Raw genomic sequence first — 17,875 nt, forward strand, 5'->3', positions numbered from 1 at the left:
ATCCAACTCCCTCCCGAACACATCCAATGAACTGGCATCAATAACTCTCCGCGGTAGGGAACCCCACAGGCCAACAACTCCCCGAGTGAAGAAGTCTCTCCCAATCCCAGCACCAAACAGCCCACCCCCATCCCAAGAGCATGCTCCCCCCTGGCTCCGGACCCACCCAACACTGGGAACATTCCCCCCGCACCCAACTCGCCCCGTCCCGTCAGAATCCTTCCCAAATGCCGAACACCCCTGGATGTCGAGCCTCCAGTGACATGGGACTACAAACTGTTCTTTTGGAGGAAGGAGCACGAGGTACAGTTTGTGTTTCAGTTTGTTCAGTCTTGACCGGCTGGTTGACAATGGTATGTGGGAGTTCCTGGAGGTGACCAATAAGGAGAAAGTCTTACTCTGCCAACCTCAGCGTGTCTTTGCAGAGAGGGGGATGAGCAGAAGCCTCCTGTGGGTAACAGCACAGTAGAAACCAAGGGTGGTGATTTTGATTAGATTATTGAACCAACGGAGATTTTGAAAAAATGTGTTCCATTGTTAAAGATGATTGTTTGCATTTAATAAGTGTGCTCAGATCTCCATCCTGTGGCAATATTCTGTCAGTGCAGATATTACGAACTTCATAAAATCAGTCCCATATCATAGTCCCTAAATGATGGCTTAATTATATTCAAAGATCACAAAGAGAAGTACAGATGTGGGAAAAAATTTGGTCCAATCAGCTCATCTTTCCAGAGACACCCCCGGCTAATAGTATTTTGAACGACCAGTACTATTGGTACAGATGTGATACAAGTGCTTAATATCACATGTAATGTGCCACTGGCAGGTTGCATTCCTTTACATTATGGTATTTTTGTAACCACTAAGACAGATGCAGTAAGAATGCTCGATAAACTGAAGCAGATTTGGCACCCACTGTGTATTATCCACTCCATGGGTTTTACTCCAATACTGGGCCTTGGCTGGCAGTACATCACGCGAGTCTTCTACAATCTATTCAAGCGATGCTTCCCTCGTGGCAGCAATGATGTGAGCAGCAGTCTCTTGGAATTGGTCAGCCCTGAACTTCTAGTGACGGCCCTGGGTAAGGGGCAAAGGGTTGGAGGGCTAACAGCGGCGGCCTCTCCGCCCGCCCCGAATTTCCACTCCTCTAGTGTGCTCACCACTGCCCCCATTATGACCGACTTCCGGACAGACAGGAAAAAAAGCCAAAAGAGGGGAATTTCGCTCAAGAGGCCACCGCATCAACCGCGCCGGTTAAAACACGAGAAACAGGGTAGGTGTGCCCCGTTTCCAGTGGTGGGCAATTTCGGCCCCACTATCTCTAGCCGATTGCCCAGCGCTATATGCATCTGTTTAGATGTGCTCAGCAGGATCTTGGAAACGCAGTCCATTGTGAAGTTCAGGTACTGTTACAGTGGTGTCCCCCGTGATATGGATCCTTTGCACAGTGAGAATATCGCTGCTGGTATGGAGGACTCGGTTCATCATCATCATAGGCAGTCCCTCGGAATCAAGGAAGACCTGCTTCCACTCTTAAAATGAGTCCTTAGGTGGCTGAACAGTCCAATATGAGAACCACAGTCCCTGTCACAGGTGGGACAGATAGTCGTTGAGGGTAAGGGAGGGTGGGACAGGGACCGCTGCCTGCGCTTGATTTCTGCATGCTCTCGGCGATAAAACTCAAGGTGCTCAGTGCCCTCCCGGATGCACTTCTTCCACTTAGGACGGTCTTTGGCCAGGGACTCCCAGGTGTCGGTGGGGATGTTGCACTTTATCAGGGAGGTTTTGAGGGTGTCCTTGTAACGTTTCCTCTGCCCACCTTTGGCTCGTTTGCTGTGAAGGAGTTCCGAGTAGAGCGCTTGCTTTGGGAGTCTTGTGCCTGGCATGCGGACAATGTGGCCTGCCCAGCGCAGCTGATCAAGTATGGTCAGTGCTTCGATGCTGGGGATGTTGGTCTGATTGAGGGCGCTAATGTTGGTGCGTCTGTCCTCCCAGGGGATTTGTAGGATCTTGCGGAGACATCGCTGGTGGTATTTCTCCGGCAACTTGAGGTGTCTACTGTATATGGTCCATGTCTCTGAGCCATACAGGAGGGCGGGTATTACTACAGCCCTGTAGACCTTGAGCTTGGTGGCAGATTTGAGGGCCTGGTCTTCGCATACTCTTTTCCGTGGGTGGCCGAAGGCTGCGCTGGCGCACTGTAAGCGGTGTTGAATCTCGTCATCAATGTCTGCTCTTGTTGATAAGAGGCTCCCGAGGTATGGGAAATGGTCCACGTTGTCCAGGGGTGTGCCGTGGATCTTGATGACTGGGGGGGGGGGCGAGGACAGGCTGGTGGAGGACCTTTGTCTTACGGATGTTTAGCTAAGGCCTGTGCTTTCGTACGCCTCAGTAAATACGTCGACTATGTCCTGGAGTTTAGCCTCTGTATGTGCGCAGATGCAGGAGTCGTCCGCATACTGTAGCTCGACAACAGAGGTTGGGGTGGTCTTGGACCTGGCCAGGAGACGGCGAAGGTTGAACAGCTTCCCACTGGTTCTGTAGTTTAGTTCCACTCCAGCAGGGAGCTTGTTGACTGTGAAGTGGAGTGTGGCAGCAAGAAAGATTAAGAGGGTTGGGGCGATGACGCAGCCCTGTTTGACTCCAGTCCGGACATGGATTAGGTTTGTTACGGATCCGGTTTGTTACGGATCCATTGGTAAGGATCACGGCCTGCATGTCGTCGTGGAGCAGGCGGAGGATGTTCAAGCATATAGCTGGTTCTCTAGTCCAACTTCAATGTGTTCTCCTCCACACCCTGCATGACACTTTGGACAAACCCAAATGACCGCAAAGAATACCTGTGCTCATATAGCAATCTTCTTTCACATTTCGGCTCTGGGAGGTCTGAATGCCGGGGCCAAGCAGCTGAGGACATGAGCTGGGTCCTGCTTCCCACTTCCCCCACCATCATGTGTTCCATTACACGGATGCACTGTGCTTCACCTGGTGTTAGAATGTTGGCTGCAAAACAACCCTTCAAATATTACTTACATGGTAATATACTGTGTGCAAGGTATCGTGCTTGAACGTGTGTCTGTGTGTGAGTGAGCTGGGGAGAAAGAGCAGGTAAAGGATGGTACTAACCTTGATGTTGGAGGAGGCCTGGGATTCATCCTGTCCCACTGCCTCTATAATCACAAATTCTACAATCTCCGGTGCAGCATCCATCCTCAAATGTACTTTAGGAAGGCCACAGAACTTTTCTGCCTTTTGCATGGGATTGCTCCCTCGTGTTGGATGCTGCATTGTCCTGAATGCAGAAAAGCCATTTTGAAATGTTGCAAACTCAAAGAGCATATAAAGGTAGCGACTCCAGCACCCACGTTGCAGCTTCACAGGTGGCAGTAAACAATCCTGCATTGTTTAGTTTAGGTGCAAGCTTGCTTTCTGGGTTCACATTTACAATGTTGAGTAGCAATAGTTCCAGTTTGCAGTTAGAAAGTTTGCCACACTGCAATATGCTAAATCTAGGAACAAGTTGCAAGGTAGCTTGAGTACTTTGCATGTGTCCTGCGACAGGGTGGAATAGGTAGAGAGGCAACACTCTGTAGCATGCATGCTTTGCTTGCTTGGTATGCAGAAATGCTGGCTAGTCTTACCTTTTAGATTTGCTGAGGCTGATGAACCTTTCTCATCCGCTGCCAGGTATACAGATTGTGAGACTACCATGTTGACCCTTTGTGTTACCACGTTGACCCTTTGTGCCATCTGCTCACATGTCTGGGCGCATCTCCAATGAGCAACCCTTTTTTGGCCTGTTCCTTGGAGTTGAGGTACATATCAGCCATGATTTGATTGAATAGCAGAAAAAGCTGAATAACCTACTCCTGTTCCTAACTTCTTGAAGTAGGCTATTCAGCTGTATCATTGAATAGAGGACTTCTTTGAGGATGCAGTGTCAATGCTGTCCAGCAATGCACTGTCTGTAATGCTCTTGCTGCCAACAAAGTTAACTTACCTTTTTAATAGCAGCTGGAGTTTCTACCATTTCTGGCCCCCATTCAACAACTCGCAGGACTTGCAGGACCTCCAGGACTTGCAACAATAGACAAATGAGGCAGTACCTTTGAAGTCTCTTGAATTAATCCAAAGTCCACAGCAATCCTGTAGACTCAGCACAGGGACCAGATCATGTCGCCTTTGGGATCACTGTGGAGTCTTATCCTAGACTTAACACTTCATATTCAATCAATTCCTTTGGGAGTTGCATTGATTTTGAAATCTGAATATATCTATGTGCTTTGCTTTTGTCCGATGCTGGGGAATAGTTCCAGTTGTAGCAGCCCATGGATGTAATGGCAAAATCCTGCCTGACCAAACTTCTTGATTTTTTTGAGGACGTGGCATCCCAAATGGACTGGGGAAAGCTTAAAATATGTTGCACCTAAAGGAACATAAAGTCCCGGCTGAAATATATTATGCTCAAAGCAATGTGGATTCAGGATAAATCTTGGAAATGGATAATGGCTGAAGGCTGGAAAACAATGGGCCCTTGTTAGGAGCCATGTTGGGGTGGACAGGGAGGTATTGAGTGGGGCTCACCCAAGTTCAGCGCTGACACTATTGTTTCAGTGACTTGGACTCACAAACTCAATACAAACTGATCAAATTTGCAGAGGATACCAATCTAGGAGGGACAATGGATTCAGAGAAGGCAGCAGCATAGAAATTACAAAATGAGTTGGATAAATATGCAAGTATACTGAACAATGGCTGATGAAATTTAATGCAGACAGGTATAAGGAACTGCACAAGTGGGAAACATACATCATACTCCACAAATAGATGAATTGAAAAAATAGACCGAGGGGTCTTGTTGCTAAACATGTAAATATAGGGCCAAAACAGTAGTAAAAGTCAGAATTCATTTTTATATGGCTCTGGCCAGACCACATCTAGTGTATTATGCCCAGTTATGCTCATTGAGACACAGGGGAGATGTTCAAGCACTGAGTTATAAGGAATGACTGCTTTTCAGCTTGCTGAGGATTTGAGGGCAGATCTTGTACAATTATGTAAGATAGTAAATGGTATGGAAAAGACAAATCCAGAAAGTTACTTTAAGCAAAATGTTCTCTCATAACACTCCTGTGAAGCGACTTGGGACATTTCACTACGTTAAAGGCACTATATAAAGACAAGTAGTTGTTGTTGAAATTATGAGAGTAGGACAAGACGACATAGGTTCAAACTAGTGAGAGAGAAATTCAGGTACAGGTGGAAGGCCATTCCTCTTCGCCCAAAAAGTCCACGGCAATCCTGTAGACTCAGCACATGCAAATACTTAAAAGATATAGATAGTAGAGATAGCATAAAACCTGAAATCGCTTATGAAATGGAAGGGGGAAGGGAAGAGTGTCTGGATGGATGAACGAAGATGGGCCAAATAGCCTTCCTCATCCATTAACCGAAGGGTGGCGATGGGGAGAAAGTAGGGTGCAATTTTAAAAGAACTCTGCTTACTTTATGAAACTGTTAGGAGTTATGGCTCTGTTGAATTGCTCAGTGGTAAGAGCCTAATTGGTACTATTTGGGCATGCGCACAGATTTTCCAAGTCTGTATTCTTGGCAATGTATTCCTTCAACATCCAAGCCATAATTTGTAAGTTAAGTGGATCTAGGTTAAGGATCTGACTGAACATGTATCAGGTCAGGCTTCCACAATTGATGTCAACACACAATTCCTAAGTATTGTACTGTCAACCCTTCCGTTTAAAGACTATGAGGAAGAGTAAATGAGGAAATGCGTTTAAAAACCTCTACTGTTGAAACAAATGTCAAGTTGTCCTATCTCCATATTAACTTCTCCACAATCATTCAAGCAAAAAACTGGCTTAAAAATAGGAGAAAACAAGATATATCATAGTTTAGGATACCATGAAGGTTAAAATAGTAAGGAGTAGCGGGGAGGTTTTAGTTCAGCTCAGCGTTTAAAAGTTTGTAGATTTGCAGGAGGAAAAGATAGAAAGTTACCAAGTTTCACAGTTGAGATTCTGGGAAAGAATGTGTTTTGGTATATCAAGCCATTAAGTCTAATTTTCAACAAGGGAGATTTAGGGGGGGAGGAATACTGAGGAGTGGCATATATGCAGCCAAGAAAGGATGATCGGAAAATTTAGGAGTACCGGCTGGAATGCGATCAGTAAAGCAGAAAGACAAGAAATACAGTAGACGGAGTTTCCCAGTCAAGTCAATGCTCACATTTAGTCATTTTTTTTTAAATAAAAAGGACAATCTTAAATTTCATTTTATTAGAAAACTAGAACAGGCATTCATTCCCAACTACAGAAGATACAGAATTTAAAGAAAACCCGATCGGCCTTGACTTGTCATGTGAAATTCCAGAAATCATCCAGAAAAGCTATTGATGCTATCAGAAGCTGGGACTTTTAATCCTGCCACCTCCAAAGTCTGCAATATAGTAGAGACAGGGGTGGGAAAAGATGATAGTGATTCAACAAATTTTAATGATCCTAACTCCCAAAAGTCAAGTTTAAAATGCACAAGTGCACAAGCACTTGCATTTTATAATAATTGTGCCACAATATGTCCTGAGGAGGCATTTTTCCTTCAGCAAATTAAGAGACTGCGAATAATTAAAGAATATTTGACAAGAACCTCTTCAATATGATTTTATTCCAAAAGAAGTTGACCATGCCTCACAACGACCATTTTTGAATTAACACTATTGTTAAAAATTGCCTTTCATATCAAAACATTTCAAAATTCTTCACATCATGACTTATTTTTGAAGTTCTGACCTACTGAGACAGTGCCATGAGCAAGGTTATAGAGACTGATCACGTGTGAAACTGGTACACTAAACAGGTTTCCACCTAGCAGCTCAATAAAACAATCATTAAAAAGAAAAATTCAAATGTATCCCAGAGGACATGCTATAAAAGTGTGAAGCGAGGAACAGTTTGTGAAGTGCTCATTTTACATTGAAATAAAATTACAAGCAAAAAACCACACACTGTAGAGAAGGAAACATGGCTTGGGAGAACTTGCAGCAGGAATGACATTACAATCTTTTAAATTGTTTTGGGAAATATCAGAAATTTGCTTGAAGTTGGGTTCACGGGTGATGAAGGAAACCTTGCCAAAATATATAAACACGCAAAAGAATCAGGAATATTGAGATATTGGATGATTTCAGTTGCATGTACTGTAGAAAAAAAAAGACACTAAAGCTTCATTTCAGTTAATATGAATAAAGATTTGAACTTCAATGAGAAAAAAATATCCACTGTCATAAGGCCTAAAACAATGCACGGCAGATGCAGTATAATGTAGATAAATGTAAGGTTATCCACTTTGGTGGCAAAAACAGGGAGGCAGAATATTATCTGAATGGTGACAGATTAGGAAAAGGGGAGGTGCAACGAGACCTGGGTGTCATGGTACATCAGTCATTGAAAGTTGGCATGCAGGTACAACAGGCAGTGAAGGCGGCAAATGGCATGTTGGCCTTCATAGCTAGAGGATTTGAATATAAGAGCAGGGAGGTCTTACTGCAGTTGTACAGGGCCTTGGTGAGGCCACACCTTGAATATTGTGTACAGTTTTGGTCTCCTAATCTGAGGAAGGACATTCTTGCTATTGAGGGAGTGCAATGAAGGTTCACCAGACTGATTCTCGGGATGGCAAGACTGACATATGAGGAAAGACTAGATTGACTAGGCTTATATTCACTGGAATTTAAAAGAATGAGAGGGGATCGCATAGAAACATAAAATTCTGACGGGATTGGACAGGTAAGATGCAGGAAGAATGTTCCCAATGTTGGGGAAGTCCAGAACCAGGGGTCACAGTCTAAGGATAAGGGGCAAACCATTTAGGACCGAGATGAAGAGAAACTTCTTCACCCAGAGAATTGTGAACCTGTGGAATTCGATACCACAGCAAGTTGTTGAGGCCAGTTCGTTAGATATATTCAAAAGGGAGTTAGATGTGGCCGTTACGGCTAAAGGGATCAAGGGGTATGGAGAGAAAGCAGGAAAGGGGTACTGAAATTGCATGACCAGCCATGATCTTATTAAATGGTGGTACAGGCTTGAAGGGCCGAGTGGCCTACTCCTGCACCTATTGTTTATGTATCTATTTTCTATGTTAATACATAATTTCTTCAATCATTTATAGGGTGGTTGATATAAACATCTTTCTGCAGAAAACAGATACAGTTTCTGAGCAAGTCAAAAAAGCTCTGGAACCTTACCAATTCAATATTTCAATTTGACAGATACATCATACCTGCATCTTTATGCACTTTTACTTAAATCAAATCAAAAAACTAAGCATGTTTTTTTCAGATGCAGCACAGCACACTGTACCTACCCCGAGGTGCAAGCCAAAGGAATGGTCCACAGCCATTATGGCTTGTTCTGCTTTGCGAAGTCAGCTACCTGCCCAGTTTACTCCACATATATACAGGAGTTAGACACCTGTTAAGCAAATAGCGAATTTTTACCTGGTGTATACTGTTACAACATAGAAGAATATCAACACTTTTTATTTATGTTAAAAAGAATAATTTCACAAGATAGAATCAAAAGTAAGCTTTTAACCTCGGAAATAATCCTAACAAGTGTACGCCGGCTGCAGCTTTGACTACATTCCAGAATTCCCCTTCCAAAATGTTTTGTGCCACAAAGTACACCATTTCACCGTGCTTATGAACCAAGGTAGAAACAGTTATTGTTACCTCATTGAGTAAATCCCCCCTAAATTAGCCTGGCTTTCTAAATCTGTTTCTTTGGCCTCTACCAGATTACATGGCTCCGGACAGGGTGGGGAGTATATATAATCGTGATGTACAAGGCCTCACTGTGTGGGACAGGCTGGATGGATCAGTGTCCGACATTTCCATGTGTTTGTAGCACTGGGAACCTAGTAAACGCAACTCCTTCTTGTGTGTGTGTGTGTGGGGGGGCTGGGAGGGAAGAAGGTAAAGGGAGAAATATCACCAATGGTTCCTGCTTCTTGCTGTTATTCAGCGACTCTAGCTGATAGATGCAGGTGAATCTCACATGCACAGCTTTGAGCTCAGCTGGGACGTCCCACACAATTGGAGTTTATCAAAATTCGCTGCTCAGCATCGGATGAAAAATGGTCACTTGGATGATATAACAGACGACTGCCTACACCCAGTGAATAGTACACCAGGATGAGTCACTGCTTTTTCAGGCAGCAAGGGAGAAAGGAAAAGACGACTGCAAAAAAAATCAAGAAAACAGCTTGAAATTCCACCCCCATTCAAGAATGCATTTCTAACAAAGGTGGATAGCTATTAAATTAGCTGGATTAGATACCAGTAAAATGGTTAAGAGTTTCTCACAAATATACTCCTAACATACGACGGTACAATTGTTTATAACAAATCACCACCTTTGTTAGAAATGCATTCTTGGGGGGTGAGGGGTGGAATTTACCACATTAAAGAAAACCTCTTTCAATTTACAGTTTCTGTCAATTAGGCAAAGAGAAAAAAATGTGCACATCTAAGGTTCAGCCACCATGTTTCACAATCTTTCAGATAAAAATGAGTTTTAATCAGTTGTTTAAAAGCAGGGTCCCACTAAGAAGTCATGGTTCCTCTTCTGCATCATCATCACTTCCACCGATACTGCTGTCTGTTGATAAATTTTCTTCATTCCAATTTTCTTCAGCCTCTTCCACTTCAGACCCAGAATCAATCACATTTTGCAGTTTACTGTTCTCAGGAGGCATCGCACTGTCCTTTGGTGGTTTTCCAGTGTCCTTTGGAGGTGTTGCACTGTCCATTGGTGATTTTCCATTGTTTACTGGAGGTGTTGCACTGTCCTTTGGTGGTTTTCCAATGTCCTCTGATGGTTTTGTATTATCCTTTGGAGGAGCTGAGATTTCCGTAGACACTTGGCTGCTTGCCTGTGTCGTTTGCTGCTCATCAGAGGACTTAACTGTGGATGGGTCAACTTCCAAATACGACTCCCATGATTTTAATCGATCCTCTCTTTCCTTTACAGTCTCTTCAATCTAGAAAATCAAAATTATATTTAACAAGTTTTTTTCTCTTTAGACAGTAGTCTTTAAACATTACTGTTCTGCTAGAAATTAGATGAAACATTTTGTTGCTTAAAATCAGGCAGAAGCAGTACAATCCTACATCTTTCTAGGATTGGTAGTTTTAGTGTAAGTTATTTCAATTTGTTTATATAAAAAGATCAGTGCATTATACCCCTTTATTTGGGCAATCATATTTTAAAACATGCTGTGTAAGTAAACGTTTTCACTAGAAAGGCTCAAATGATATTCTTGAGCAAGACAATCCTCAATCTTTGAATAAGGTTTGTCTCACTCTCGTCATTAGTTTAGCCTAAAGTCAGCCCTTCTAACTGCGAGAACCTTATATCTACAACCATTTTTAGCATGCCACTTGAATTCCACCTATGGCGTATACACAACTGACTTTAATCTTACACCTGCACTTACTTCAAAATACTGAAGTCACTATAATGGCCCACCAAGTTCCACCTTCTGACCTAAAGCCATACCCCAGAATGAAGCCATGGTCGCCCTTAAATACTACTTATTAAAAAATTGGCAGGTGGGTCACAATGTTCATTTCAAAATGCACTGTAAGTCCCTACGCCAATTGTCTTCATGACATCTTTATACAAAATTTGCATACAATACCTGCAGGTGGTGCTGATGGGGGCTTATGTGTGTTAAAGCTTTAGCTAACACCGAACTGTAGTAACACCCTTAGCTGCTATTTAATATTGAAAGCTGAAGTCTGCATGCAGCTCTACACTCTAGCCACCAGGTGGCTCTGAAACAATGCATTTGCAATATCAGCAAGGTTTGTCTTACTTTTTTTGGATTGGGGTCTCAATAGCAATGCAATTTATTTAAATTGTGCTATCTCATTTAAACTGATTCTAGATTGAGACTTGCAGTCTTAATCCGACTGGCTCCATAATCACTTTTTATCAATGTTTTTAATTTCCTGATCCTCTACCTTATAGTGACTTCCTCAGTCAATGGTCATCTACTTACCAGCTCGGCTCACGTGCCCCCCCGCCCCCCCGCCCTCCTCCCCTCCCTCACTCCTTCCCCCCTGGCTGCTTGAGCGATGGTGGTCTTGCTTTTCACAGCTATCCTTGTCAAAGCACACAGTCTGTTAGTTTTTCTGGAAAGCTTCCAGCCAAAAATTCCTTTCCCGAAGGGTAGTTATAATAACTGCTCCTATAGTTCCCATGATAGAGGTACTACACCGGAGGTTATGGATCTCACTGCCAAATCTAGGACATTAAACCACTGCTGGGGAAAATAAACTCGTACAATGGCGCAGGTCCTGGGACTGTGTGACATGCTTGTAATAAAAAAAAAGGCTAGGGCTATTTTTCTGCAAAGGAGAACGATCAATGCTCACTTTAAGCTATGCAGGCGGTGAGGGGGCTTTTCAATTGAACAACTGCACATGTGCAGAATTTTGAATGGGCCGTTAAAGGGGCTGCCCAAGCCAAAACAAAATTAGAGGCAACATTGAGAATGTTTTTAATGCATGTTCAGGTTCTGCAGAAACCAGATGCTTTCATGCAAACTAGGACACAGTTCTAGGGTGTGGAATTAAAGAGAATGTCCTTCTCCACGCTGAACTACTTTGGAAAAAGTTCAGAATTGTACACAATCAAAATATCAACAGTGGATCATTCTGCAATAGAACTGAAAGACAAAGTGAAACCAAAGAGGTGCTAGCTATTGCTTGGACTTTATTTTTGATGAAATGAAAGAAATTAGGTTTTCATTGGTCATTTATATGAAGAACCAGGAAAAAAGGCCAGATTGTTGTAAAGGCAGAGCTGAAGAGTCAGAAGATGAACCATCAACTACAGTACAGATAGAGCACTGGGAGAAGAAAATATATCATAAAGTGATCTACGGTAGAAGACCATATGATGGTAATGTGTTCAGAAATGCACATTGCCAGACCATATCAACGGCTGTAGAGCTGTCAAGAAGAAATGATTCACCAAGCTGTTCAAGGGCAGAGTTCCAGAGGTGCATCACACAATTATGATTACCAGTGGAATGGTACTTCCCTGGGCTTTGCTTCCCGTTAAATATTAATTGGATTATCATAGAATCGTACAGCACAGAAGGAGGGCATTCAGCCTATCGTGGCTGCGCCAGATCTTTGAAAGAGCTACCCAATTAGTCCCACTCCTCTGCTCTTTCCCCATAGCTCTGCAAATGTTTCCTTTTCAATTATATATATATTTCCCTTTTGAAAGTTACCATTGAATCTGCTTCCAACACCCTTTCAGGCAGTGCATTCCAGATCATAACAATTCGTTGCGTAAAAAAGACACCTTTTAGAAACATAGAAATTAGGTGCAGGAGCAGGCCATTCGAGCCTGCACCACCATTCAATAAGATCATGGCTGATCATTCAACCTCAGTACCCCTTTCCTGCTTTCTCTCCATTCCCCTTGATCCCTTTGGCTGTAAGGGCCATATCTAACTCCCCTTTTGAATATATCTAATGAACTGGCCTCAACAACTCTGTGGTAGAGCATTCCACAGATTCACCACTCTCTGGGTGAAGTTGTTTCTCCTCATCTCGGTCCTAAATGGCTTACCCCTTATTCTTATGTGACCCCTGGTTCTGTTAATTATCTTAAATCTGTGTCCTGTGCTTACCGACCCTTCTGCGAAAGTTTCTGCTTATTTACTCCATCAAAACCATTCATGATTTTGAACAACCTCTATTAAATCACCTCTTAACATTCTCTGCTCTAAGCTTCTCTAGTCTCTCCACGTAACTGAAGTCCTGCATTCTTGATATCATTCGAGTAAATCTCCTTTGTACCCTTTCTAAGGCCTTGACTTCCTTCCTAAACTGCGGTGCCCAGAATCGAACACAATACTCTTGCTGGGGACTAACCAGTGATTTATAAAAGGTCTAGTGCTTTTGTACTCTCTGCCTCGGTTGACAAAGCCAAGGATTCCCATATATTTCTCTAAAAAATGAAACAGCTTTCTTAACTTGTCCTACCACCTTCAAATAGTTGTGTATGTTTAACCCCAGTCCTTTTATTCCTGTACCCCCGTTAAAATTGTACCTTTTAAGTTTATATTGCGTCTCTTCATTCTTCTTCCCAAATGCATCACTTCACACTTCTTTGCATTAAAGATCTGCTGTGTCTGTCCATTTCACATGTCCGGTCTATGCCCTCCCAAAATCTACTACTATCCTCCTCAATGTTTACTACATTTCCAAGCTAACTCTGCATCCCTATAATATGAAAATATTTTCAAGCCCATTTGCTCAAGTATTAACTATATGCAAAAATGGAAAATGTCTTGGGATGCAATAGTGTATAAGATAGTTAGCAGTCTCATGGTAACTAAATAAATAACTTAGTGATTCTAGTGCCATTGACCTTGCCTATCCCTGTTATGAGAAGACTGCACAGAAATGCTTTAGACGCTGAGGGGATGGGGGGGTGTGGAGCAATAGTCTAAATATTGCACAATTATGTTTACAAGATGACAAATTGCCTGTACATTTACTGGATCATTTGAATTAACAACACAACAGAAATGACTAAACATATGTGCCAAGAACCATTTCATCCCAATCTTTCTTTCATACCTGGTAATCTACGACACCATCCCATGTTTCAGCGGTTATTTGGCGTCCACCAAACCATCTTCCATTAAGCATCAGTATACATTGATCTGCTTCCTCTGGTTCTTTAAATGCAACGGAGGCCACTCCACCAGGATGTCTCTGGAGATTAGAGAGAACAGATCCAGCGTTAAAACACTTCCGCACCTTCTTTTAATAATCCATGCATGTCATGTAGAAAATAGATCTGTAACTATTTTGAACAGCAAAAATTCTTACGTCGAATAAAAGTACTTTTTTGACTTGACCGAATTTTTCACATTCCAGTCTAAGGTCTTCTCGGATCTCATTCAAAATCATCGGATCCTCCTATAAAAAAATGTTACTAAATTTTAGATAGGAGCCACATTAATCATAATGTTACATTTCCGCATGCTGGTTTGAACAGCCTCACTACATGCAATACTTGCTATATAGTGAAATCTTACTATTGGAAATTTTTCCCCAGCTCTGTGCAACCAATGTTCCCATGAGTAGAGAATCTGAAGTCTTGGTAAGACAAATCCCCTGACAAGAACTATTGTGTCATTTCAATTCATTTAATGTGCCTTCATTACTTGTGTCTCTAAACTAGTCTGTGATGCAAAAGGGTCACAAGCTGCATCAGCCCACCCCACACATCTTTCATATATGTAAAAAAAAAGTTCAGATGATACCTAGTCTGTGCTATGTTACCCAATTAAAAATGAAACCATTTAAGAATGTTTTTTTTAAAAAGCAGAGAACATATCTGAGACCAGGTACCACTGCCATGCACACTACTTAACCTTAGGAAAAATAATTTTGTGATCATTGGTACATGCCAAAGTTGACAAAGAATCATCATAAGCTCAGTACATTTCCTGCTTTGGCAACTTGCAATGGTGAAACTTTCCGCCTCCTAACCAGAGCATTTGATTGGATTAGCATTGGCAGTGGATATGAAGAATTCTCTTGTTGCTACCATCTTATTCTACTAGCCAAAGATTAGTGCAAAATAGATTCAAACTGAACCACTTCAGCAAGAAAACTTGGGATCAAACATGCTGCAAAAACGCAAAATTCTGAGCCCTTAAGAGTAGACTGTCCTTTGCAAATTCACAGGTGTACAGGTGTACAGGTGTTAAAATCAAAACTTTGCGGGGAATTTCCTGTGTATATTTCACGTGTGGACCATTTTAAAGTAACCTTTAATACAACTAGATCATATGGTAAGAACAAAACCTGGTTACGATTTAATCCTGATACAGAAATGGTTATAAACAATAGAAAATAAAAGTGAGAAATACATCAGTGCGCAGACCATCTGTGCCTCGACCTACCTCAAAATCCTTTGGATGAAACATGTTCTTAAGAATCACAACTCGATGGAATCGGAATCGTGAACTGCCAGCTTTTCTCTCTGGTCTCCAATCCAGCTGCCTAACAACAAGGATTTGTTGCATCAACAGAAAGCTCCCCTTAAATTAAGGACCTATAAACATGCGGAATTCTGTATCCACAGAAATCCACACCACAAGACTAACTTTATGTAAAACATGTTATTTGAGACAAAGAATGATATACAGTTACGAGCAGACGTCCTGTGATGTTGCTCGTGGTAAATTGGAGGACAACATTTTAGAAGAACTGGGGTATTATATCATGTAATACACTATTATTCTGCTGCTGTTATTAACCTTTTCATGTCCCTTTAAGGCTAAAATATCTAATTGCTATAAATAGGCATCGAGTGAAGTCTGTTAGAGGACAAGTGGTGGAGAAGTTTCTCTGTAGATTGGCAGCCTGTCATTTTTTTTTTTATATTCGTTCGTGGGATGTGGGTGTCGATGGCATGGCTCATGATTTATTGCTCATCTTTAATTGCCCTCGAGAAGGTGGTGGTGAGCTGCCTTCTTAAACCGCTGCAGTCCTTGTGGCGAAAGTAGTAAACTTCTTTATAGCGTTTTGGAACAACTTAGTGGCTTGTTGGGGAGTTAAGAATCAACCGCATTGCCATGGGTCTGGAGTTATATATAGGCCAGACCAGTTAAGGATGGCAGATTTCCTTCTCTAAAAGGACATTAGTGAACCAGATGGGTTTTAAAGATAATCCGGTAGTTTCATGGTCACCAGATTTATTTAATTAACTGAATTTAAATTCCTGTCTTCCGTGGTGGATTTGAACACATGTAGCTGGATCATTAGTCCAGGCCTCTGAGACTACTAGTCCAGTAACATAACCACTATACCACTGTACCCCTAGATTTTCCTCAAAATCAAAAGAAACCTGGAAGAATTTCTCTTTCAAACAGATGGATTGTGTTCTCACATCCGATGCCTGTTAAATCAACTTTTCGCTTATTCATTTTGAGAATAGCAAGGTGTTTTCTTTAAACCCGCACGCAGAGGCTGGGAGTGGGTGGGGAAAGAAATGACTTAACTGGTTTTATTGACAGGCCTATGGACAATTTAGAGAATGAGTCAGAGCAATGGCTTCTCACTGCCTGCGTACACAGAGAAAACGAACAAAAATACATGAGCAGATAGTTAACTAGCCAGCTAGGTCTGATCCAGTGAGAGGAAACTCACTCATCTCGAGCCCAAGTCCGATCAGATCAGACAACTGACCAGCAAATGTTAAACCAGCTCGCTAATAGCGATAGTGTGATATATTCTTATTATTTTTCTTGTTCTCAAAGAGGGATCTGTAGTTAGTTGAATTAAGATTAGATCTGATTATATCTATTATTCTGTACATTGAATTGCTGCCTGTAAAAGTAAAGCAACGATTTGTATCTGGTCTCATCCCACTAAAGTGTTGGTCCATCTTTGGAGAGATTGGAGAAGCACATAAGTGATCAGATCAGAAAGACACAAACTATTATACAATTAGGTATTAGATGGTATGGACACATTCCTGAAGGATAACGCATCAGACTTCTGCTCCTTATTCTTTATGCCTATGTGGCCAACGAGGAAGTCTGGGAATTGATAACATTGACCACTAAACCTCAGACGGCGACCGTAGTAATTTAATTCTATCTATCAAATAATAAAAATGGTATTAAAGCCTCCCGAATCAAGCAAAATTGGATTTTAATGTACTTTTTTTGCAGAAGCAACTTCTTCTTGTAATCTTTGCTTTTCTTCTTCTTTTTGCTGGCATCATATCGTCCTTTCAATTCGAACTTGGCAACTTCTACATGTAGCTTGTATCCCCTTATTTCAGTTTCATCCAAAAATTTGAGAGCAAGATCAATAGATTCTTTCTGGAATACAATAAACAATTGCGTAAAGGGTGGGAAAGTACCTTTCACCAGCCAGTGGGGGAAAAAAAATATAAGCACACACCTCAATAAACAACTTTATAAAACACCTTTAACGTAGTAAAACATCACAAAACAATTCGCAGGAGCATTATTAAACTAAATTTGACACCAAGCCACATAAGATAGGACAGGCTAAGAGGTAAGTTTTAAAATGCATCTTAAAAGAGAGTGAGGCGGCGAGGCTTAGAGAGAGAATTCCAGAGCTTAGGGTCAAATGAGATGAATGAATGGCCTCCAATTGTGGAGCAATTAAAACCAGGGATGTGCAAGAGGCCAGAATTAGAGGAGCGCAGAGATCGAAAGGTTGTAAGTTATAGAGATCGGAGGAAGTTATATTGGTAGTCTCAAATATTATCTTCAACGATAATGCTGAACAAAAAAACTAGTGGATCTGCAACATTGTCGACACTGAATCAGAGGATGTGGCAGAAGTTGGAGAGAAATCCATGAAGGGGATTGTGATTGGATTAAATCAAAAAAACAATGTACAAGTAAATGGAAATGCTGCTTTAGGATTTGAAATTTCAGTCAAATCAAGTAAAAGCATGTATGTTCCACAAAATATTTAAAGACTTGCATTTAAACAAGGTTTTCAAAAGACTACTAGCCGATATCCCATGGCATTGCTCACTTTAAGTAAGGAAATGCAAAGTTTAATACAGAAGCATTATACTATATAGAAACATAGAAAATAGGTGCAGGAGCAGGCCATTCAGCCCTTCTAGCCTGCACCACCATTCAATGAGTTCATGGCTGAACATGAAACTTCAGTACCCACTTCCTGCTTTCTCGCCATACCTCTTGATCCCCCGAGTAGTAAGGACTTCAGCTAACTCCCTTTTGAATATATTTAGTGAATTGG

General features: G+C 41.8%; 1 protein-coding gene across 1 annotated transcript in view; it reads right to left on the reverse strand.

Annotated features, from left to right (window-relative positions):
• Window positions 1-6,284: 6,284 nt before the first annotated feature.
• Window positions 6,285-17,875, reverse strand: part of htatsf1 (HIV-1 Tat specific factor 1) — a 34,972-nt gene continuing 23,381 nt past the window's right edge. The window contains exons 5-9 of the mRNA XM_070900624.1: window positions 16,790-16,953; window positions 15,025-15,124; window positions 13,943-14,032; window positions 13,688-13,825; window positions 6,285-10,062 (exon numbers count right to left, since the gene is read on the reverse strand). Coding sequence (XP_070756725.1) covers window positions 9,634-10,062; window positions 13,688-13,825; window positions 13,943-14,032; window positions 15,025-15,124; window positions 16,790-16,953 — 921 coding nt within the window. The 3' untranslated portion in view covers window positions 6,285-9,633. The remainder of the gene's footprint in view (window positions 10,063-13,687; window positions 13,826-13,942; window positions 14,033-15,024; window positions 15,125-16,789; window positions 16,954-17,875) is intronic.

The sequence above is a fragment of the Pristiophorus japonicus genome, chromosome 15 (assembly GCF_044704955.1).
Source record: "Pristiophorus japonicus isolate sPriJap1 chromosome 15, sPriJap1.hap1, whole genome shotgun sequence".
Lineage (NCBI taxonomy): Eukaryota > Metazoa > Chordata > Chondrichthyes > Pristiophoridae > Pristiophorus > Pristiophorus japonicus.